This window comes from Sinocyclocheilus rhinocerous, unplaced genomic scaffold (genome assembly GCF_001515625.1).
Source record: "Sinocyclocheilus rhinocerous isolate Xijiao unplaced genomic scaffold, SAMN03320098_v1.1 scaffold240, whole genome shotgun sequence".
Classification (NCBI taxonomy): Eukaryota; Metazoa; Chordata; class Actinopteri; order Cypriniformes; family Cyprinidae; genus Sinocyclocheilus; species Sinocyclocheilus rhinocerous.
Window position 1 is genome coordinate 732,553 of NW_015654534.1, and position 8,186 is coordinate 740,738.

At 44.9% G+C, this 8,186-nt stretch overlaps 1 protein-coding gene across 1 annotated transcript in view; it reads left to right on the forward strand.

Annotated features, from left to right (window-relative positions):
* Nucleotides 1-8,186, forward strand: part of LOC107717595 (spectrin beta chain, non-erythrocytic 4-like) — an 82,419-nt gene that overhangs the window by 32,304 nt on the left and 41,929 nt on the right. Inside the window, exon 18 of the mRNA XM_016524403.1 lies at nucleotides 6,567-6,657. Coding sequence (XP_016379889.1) covers nucleotides 6,567-6,657 — 91 coding nt within the window. The remainder of the gene's footprint in view (nucleotides 1-6,566; nucleotides 6,658-8,186) is intronic.

Consider the following 8,186-nt stretch of genomic DNA (forward strand, 5'->3'; position numbering starts at 1 on the left):
TCTGTACTGATGTGTATCCAGCTCTTTCCAAGAACCATTGGCAAGGGACGCCACGAATGCCGCTGTTTTGTTTGAACCTTTTCTTTGTCCAAGTTATGCCATGATCACTTCCCCATGTCTGGAAGATGCCACACAAGAGAAAGTGTGAAAAGTGAATCTGCTTAGCAAATTAATAAATAATGGGAACATTTCTGAAGTGCTGTGTGCCGTGGCTTCATATGACAGAAACTAGTGCAGAAAAATAAAGCGAGATTGTAACACAGTTCGTAGTCACGGGAAGAAGGAGGCGGGAACCGGCGAACATTTAAGACTTTAATAAAATAAACAAACACAAAACGAAAGTAAAGCGGCAGCCCCTCGCGGACGACTGCCGCACACAAAACACAAAATAAAATACAGGCCTGGTCCTCTCTCGTCTTTCACTGTCGTAGCTCCTCCTTTTATCCTTCCGGAGCTCCTCCGTGGGACTCGAGACCGGTGAGTGGTGCAGGTGTCGCTCATTATCAATTAATCCACTGGCCTCGCTCCATTCCCACGGCTCTCGGCCCCGCCCCCACTCGGCACAGTGATGAACAGACAAATTTAACCCAAACCTCATAGGTAACACCACAGCCAATGTCATTTGCCATCAGTTGTCACAACTGAAGTGTTGCATCCAACGGCACCATTTTCAAGAATATGAGGGAAAATTTAAATTTATTCCAATGGCATGGGAGAATATTAACCAAGAAAATAATGTCTTAATTTGGGGACATGTTCCTCACACTCCTATGGCTTAAAATTTTGTTTTGTTTATACTTTTTCATATTTCTGCATGACATTTGTGCTTCAAATGAGCACAGTGCCACTTCAAACCATTGTGTATTGTTTTTTAACAAAATATTCCCTTTATTGACCCCAACCTCTATAGCACATGCTAAAATGGTTCCTGTTTTAGTTTAGGTTTTAAATGTTATATTTATTTAATGTGTATTTAGGAGACTTATTTTGGATAAGAACAAATAATTATAATTAGAAACAGCAACCCAAAATAAATGTAAGCCAAAGCCCTCTGAGGCCCAGCGACATAATTGAGCGACATAAATTGGTCTAGTGACGTCACATTAAATGCGCCCACTGATCTGATCTGGACCAAGTGAGATGGTCCTCACTGCAGAACACAATATCCTGGGGGCGTGGTTGGATCCCGATCCAACTCCTCCCACCTTACATATACCTAAACCTACCCATCTCCACCCCCTGATCCCTTAACCCACCCATCTCCACCCCTAAACCTATCAATCTCCACCACCTAGATGTGGATTCAACCACGCCCCCTGGATCTTGTGTTCTGCAGTGAGGACCATCCCGACCATGCACTCCAGAGTACAGCCTGGACGATGGGGCAGGGCAACACATTGGGGGAGGATGACACATGTCGCTCCGCCCACCCCCAATTCCATTAGTTTATAAAACAGCAAATCTTATTGGTGTAGACGCTTGAAGCATAAGCATGCGCATTCCTTTGTGTACGATATTGTAATTGATTTGGCCATATTACAGAAATATTATGTGCTATCTCTAGAATCGTATCTTATTATCTGTTTAGTAACTGTGGTATTGTTTACAATTAAACGCTTGGTGACGTCACCTCCATGTTCTTCAGGCTGAATAGAGCTGTTTTACATTAGCGTATCATTCATATTTCCATGAGGGTCTGCGGACCAGCACAAAGTTGGGATTTTTTTATGCAAATGATTTACTCTATTTTAGTAATGAACAAACACGAACATAAGCGGCTGATTTTAGGTTTTAAAACACAACCGTTTTTGTTGTTGTTTGTACATTACTCAATGAGTCACAAACATTATTTTGTATAAAGTGCTAATAAAATGTTTTCATGGCAAACTCATGTTTCCTTGTTTACCTCTTAATAAAATAGTTGAGCCTATATATTGGCTATCTTATAGTTTTCAAAGGTTCCTATTTTATAGTATACAAGTGCCCATGTTACTCAAGACATTAAAAATCCAATTATTTATGTATCCACCTCCTCAATGTGTGTGCATCTGTGTATGTACGGGATGAAATTGGTTTCAGTTATTAACACTCATTGTAGCCATATGCCTAGCTGCATAACTATATCAAACATAAAATCACTTGGAGCTGTAAATCTGTGTAATATATGTAGGCTACGTGAGGACTTTTAAGAAGGTGAGTAAAATAGATATATATATATCCTGCATAGCCACACCCGACAGGAAGGCCTTAGAGGCCGCCACACTTCGGGTGGAGTGAGCCTTGACCCCTAAGGGTGAGAGAAGGCCAGAGGACTCATATGAAATAGTAATGGCATCAACAATCCACCTACTGAGGGTCTGCTTAGTGGCAGGCAGACCCCTCTTGGAAAGACCATAACAAACGAATAATTGGTCAGACTTCCTCCACATGGCAGCTCTGTGGACATATGTCATATGTGTGGACACTTGCAATTTAGCTTCTGCTGGTCAGGCTCCCTAAAGGGGGGAGGACAGAAAGCCTGAAGTATGACAGGCCGTGGTACTGAGGAGGGCACTTTAGGGACATACCCCGGCCTGGGGTACAGAAAAGCTTTGGCCAAGCTGGGCGCAAAGTCTAGGAAGGAGGGGGCCCCACTGACAAGGCCTGCAAATCTCAGATTCTCTTCAGTGAAGTGATGGCTAACAAAAAGACAGTCAACCTCGGTTGAGAGACCGGAAGCTACGAGTTGTGCCCCTTCAGAGGCCACACCCAAAGCTTCGGGCGGGGTTGAAAGATCGTACCCCCCGCCTGTGAGAGGAGATCCCTCCTGACAGGAATCTCCCATGGAGAGCCGTCGAGAAGGGAAATCAGGTCCGAGAACCATACGCGGCCCGGCCAGAACGGGGCTACTAGTAGCAGACGGACCCCGTCCCGGCGCACTCTCTCCAGAACTCCCGGGAGCAGAACGATTGGGGGAAAAGCATTACAGACGAAGCCTCGGCCAAGTGGAGCTGGATGAGTCAGAGAGTACCAGAGGGGACATTGCGATGTCTCCTGAGTCCTGCAAAAGGTATCACGTTGGACTCAGCTGCCATCAGACCCAGCAGTCTTTGAAAGTGCTTGACAGTGAGTGACCGGCTTTCTTTGACTCTCGCGACTGCAGTGAGGATCGACTCGATCCGAGCAGGAGACAGCTGTGCCTGCATCGTGGTCGAATCCCACACCACGCCTAGATAAGTGGTCCTCTGTAATGGAGAAAGCACACTTTTCTTTGCGTTTAGTCTTAACCCCAACTCTTTCATATGCGCGAGAACGACATCTCGATGTCAAACCACCATCTGCTCTGATTGAGCTAGAATAAACCAATCATCGATATAATTTAGTATGCGGATGCCTTGGAGTCGTAGTGGAGCCAGAGCAGCATCCACACACTTCGTGAAAGTGCGGGGTGAGAGTGCAAGGCCGAATGGAAGAACCCGATATTGGTAAGCTTCGCCCCCGAAAGCAAGCCTCAGGAACTTCCTGTGGTGAGGAAGGATGGAGACATGGAAATATGCATCTTTTAGATCTATCGTGACAAACCAGTCCTCGGACCTGATCTGAGACACAACATGTTTGATAGTGAGCATTGTTTCCCGTTGAAAGAAGGCGGAGGAGAACCAAACTGAATTCTGTAACCTCTCTCTACAGTCTGTAGGACCCATCGTGAGATATTTGGCAAAAGCTTCCACGCTGCCAGAAAATCTACTAAGGGAATCAGTCTCTCGAGACTGACCTCCGGTGTAATAGGAGACCTCCTCAGAGGTAGTGAGCCCCCCAGAGCCGCTACGTTTACGGGCGGACACTGGGATGTGCACTCGCTGGAGACCGCTGTGCCCTGAAGCACCGACGGTGGCAGGGTTAACATCTCGGCCACCTGAGGGCACTGAGAAGAGACGGGCACCGTATAATGAGGTGTACACAGCTCTCCCCAGCGGGGGCTGCCTTCAGAATCCCTGGGACACAAACATCAGGGCTTCTTTGTAGAAGGCTTCTTAGCCAGAAGGACGGTCCTCAGATCGGCCTTCGTCTTCGAAGCCTTCGACTGTGACTCACTTTCTGCGGTATGAGGAGCGGGCACACGGCTGGGGCACAAGGCACAAGCGGGGCGTTAAGCAGGAAGACCCTGTCCTTCTCTTTGATGTCGGACAGGGTCAACCACAAATGCCTCTCCGCGGCCACCAAGGCTGCCATCGACTGCCTTATAGCTTTGGCGGTCTCTTTCGTGGCGCGGAGAGACAAATCAGCGGTTCGCCGGAGTTCGCTAATATCATCGGCTTTAACTTCCTCACACTCATCTAACTCTTTAAGCAGGTCTGCTTGGTATGCCTGAAGAACAGCCATCGTGTGAAGGCATGCACCAGCCTGACCTGCTGCCGTGTACCCTTTGCCCACCAGCGCTGAAGTGGTACGAAGCGGCTTGGTGGGCAGTGCCGGGGCTTTAAGGGAAGACGCCACACCGGGAGACAGATAGCTCGCAAGCGTCTGTTCAACCCGGGGCATCGCCCTATAACCGCACTCATTTAATCCCGTGATGTTAGAATAATCGACCAGAGACTGACTAAAGAGGCGGGCCGAGTATGGTTTTGACCACGATCTCGACACCTCAGTGTGGAGATCGGTAAAAAATGGCAAGCCCCGGCGTGGAGGGAGCGGCTTAGACCGTAAAAAGCGTTCCTCTAACTTGCTTTTAACGGGTTCTGCCTGCTTCACGGCGGGCCATTCGAGATTTAATTTGGCCACGGCGCGAGATATCACCTCCACGAGCTCCTCATACTGTGCAGACTGAGGGGGTCCTTCGGCGCCCTCGCCATTGCCCTCCTCGGAGGATGACAGTCTGAGCGCCGAGCCCTCTCCCCGGGGGGAAGAAACCGCTCCGTCGGAGCGTGCTTCCGAACCCTGGGAGGTGGCGCTGGATCCGGTGGCAGAGGGAGAAGAAAAGGACTCGCCCGTCTCCATTCCCTCCACCAGATCCAGCTGCGAGCCCCACGACCGCAATCGCCACGCTGCCTCAGCAGACGCGGGACCAGAGCCTCCTCAAAGAGAGCCCTCCGGGAGCGAAGCGTCCGCATGGAGAGGCGCTCACAATGCGGGCAGTCAGCTCCCTCGAGAGCTGACTCGCCGTGCTTCGCTCCCAGACAAACAAAACAAAGGCTGTGTGTATCCCCGCCCGTGAAGTAGCGAGGGCAGGGAGGAACACACATCCTAAACTGCTGTTTGCCTTTATCACCCCCATTATTTGTCTTGTGCTTAGACTTTGGCATTGCTTTTTCGTTTGCAAAAGTGACAGACAACGGTAAATAGGACATACACCCACAGAGCACTTCACTGAATGACAGAAGCTGCCGCTGTCTCCACCTCACGTGCTTTTATAGTTTCCTGGTCACACGTCACCCCGTCCGTGATGTCGCGCCCATCCATTGGTCTGATTACACACACGATTCAGAGCATAGTCACGCTGAAGGCGTTCCCAAAGCGTTCGACGCAGCTCGAGTTCCTGAAGGGGAACTAATATTAATGAAATAAAAGGCCACTTAAAAAACTTACTATAAGAGAAATTTACTGTAAAGCGTAATTTACTATAAATGCTTGTCAGTGCATACAGCAGTACACTTTAAGACAATAGAAGTAATTATGAAATTACAAAGATGTTAAGTGGGTCAAAAAGTAATTGCATTTAATATAAATGTAATTCTCTTTTTAAAAGTATGCTGAAGTGTGCTTTCTTTAGCACAAGAGGTTGCAGAGCTGAAAATACAAATATGGCTATTAAAGAAATCATATAGACAACCAAAGCCTATTTTAATTTCAATAACAGCTAATGTTTGATAACTTTTTTGTTTGTTTATCCTATCTAACCTAAATTTGCATTTTTAAATTAAATAAAATGGTGATAAGTGGAAAAATTGGTGAATTTTCTAATGAAAAACAAACTTATATTTTGCATCACATAAAAACATTGTTCGTTGACTTTATCAAATAAGATGACTAAGCTTAGTATCCTGTTTTATTATATCCATAGTATTTCATAAATTATGTAGAAATTGCTTGAAAATGAAAGTTTCTTGAAAATGACCTAGCTATTTGTTAAACTGTATTGTGTTCAACTGTCCTTTAATTCTTCTTAATAGCAAAACCTCTATTTTGTCATCAAGTAGCATTGGTAATAAAACCGTGTTGCACATTCACTATAAAAGCAGTGCTGCTGTACTTCTAATACGACCTACCACCTGACAATCTGTATCTGCCCTCCATTTCACTGTGGCATAGAATGTGCAGCTGCTCCTATAGACACACTGAATTTAAAATGTTTTTTCCATAGAGGCATAACAAAGAAACTCGCTGAGAATCCACGGTCACTGATCTGAATGCAGTCTCAGTGAGGAGCGTGAAATTGGATTTGTGTATGGAATCTGTTATGGCCCAGTCTACCTTCTGTTTTAAACCGAGACTCCGCTATGAAACACTGTTACTAATAATTAATAAGAGTTTAAACAAAAATAATAAAAGAGTTTCTGATTGTTTCTGTATCTATGTGCGTCTCACAGAGGGAACCAGAACCGTGAACACGCTCAGCGGTGGCTTCATAAGCTCAATGACCAGTGGGAGCACCAGAGGTTTCTACAAGACTGCCATGAGGTAGGATGAGTGCCAACTGAGCACAAACAATAAAAACTGTGTCATTCTTTCTTTGTTTTTGTGTGAAGCTTGTGCGAGAGATGATTTTTATTTTTGAACCAAAAGATGTTTGCCCCTCTGTAAGTAAATCTGTGCATCAGTTAAGTGTGGACAGCAGTGCAGAATTTTGAAGTAAAGGTTTGGACGTAAGCTCACGCTTGTTTCTCCTGTTCTTGGTAACTTGTCTTATAAAAAGTATTTCTTACATGTAGCAAAATTACAATACATTACTCTTACAGAGTATGTAACCAGATGCAATGCGATAAAGTGATATATGTGTTTTAGTCAAGCTAGTCAAGCTGCAGGATATTTTGATGGTCACATGGTTTTAATAACAGTGGCATCATTCTGGTTAATCCTGCCCACAGTGAAAGCTCATTGGTCCAAAATCCTGCTCCATATGATTGTATATTAAACATCAGATATGTTTGATTGACTGTGATCGACACGGCCTTTACGTTTCATTGTGGACAAATTGTTGCAGGAAACTTTGCTGACCCTTGTGAAACTGCGCTTAATTGTATTAAATGTGCACTTGTAAAGTATATATTTTTTAATAAACTTGAAGATAATATAATTTAAAGAATTAAAAGACTACTTAAAGGTGTCATATGATGCAATTTCAAGTTTTCCTTTCTCTTTTGAGTGTTACAAGCTGTCCGTGCATAGATAAGATCCCTAAAGTTGCAAAGACTAAAGTCTCAAACTCAAAGAGATATTCTTTATAAAAGTTAATACTTATCCACGCCCTCCTAAAACGCCTCGTTTAAACACACCCCCACATGTCTACGTCACTGTGTGGGAAGATTTGCATAACACCGCCCAAATGTTCACGCAAAGAAAGAAGGCGTAACTTTGATTCTCGCTGTAGTATTGTTGCCGCCGCCGCCATGTCGTGAAGACGCTGCGTGTTTCGTTGCGAAAGCGAAAATACTTTGTTTGGCCTTCCAAAAGAGGACACAACTAGAAATCAGTGGTTAAGTTGTATTTACAACACTATTCCAGAACAGTTTAACCCAAATATTTAGATGTGTGCAGCACATTTTATGGAGGACCGTTTCCTAAACCTGCAGAGTAGCCTACAATGCGTCTGTGCACAAAGGCTATTTCTATAAAGTAGGGCAGTTCCAAATTTACAATGACCATCTCCCTCGCTTTGAACTGTGGCTTATAAGTAGCTACAGTCTAATGCTGCTCATTCAAGCAGACTTAAGATTTTCATTGTGGCTTTGTCCTCTGATTTGGAATCCACTAGTGAAGCGCTATCAGGAAGGACTGGTTCAGACCAATCCATGTGAGAAACAAAAACCTTAAAGGGTTAGTTCACCCAAAAATGAAAATTAGCTCATTACTCACCCTCAAGTCATCCTATGTGTATATGACTTTCTTCTTTCAGACGAATCCAGTCGGAGTTATATAAAAAATTGTATTTGATCTTTCAAGCTGTTTAATGCCACTCAGCGGGTGTTGCATGCATCAGTCCAAAAGAA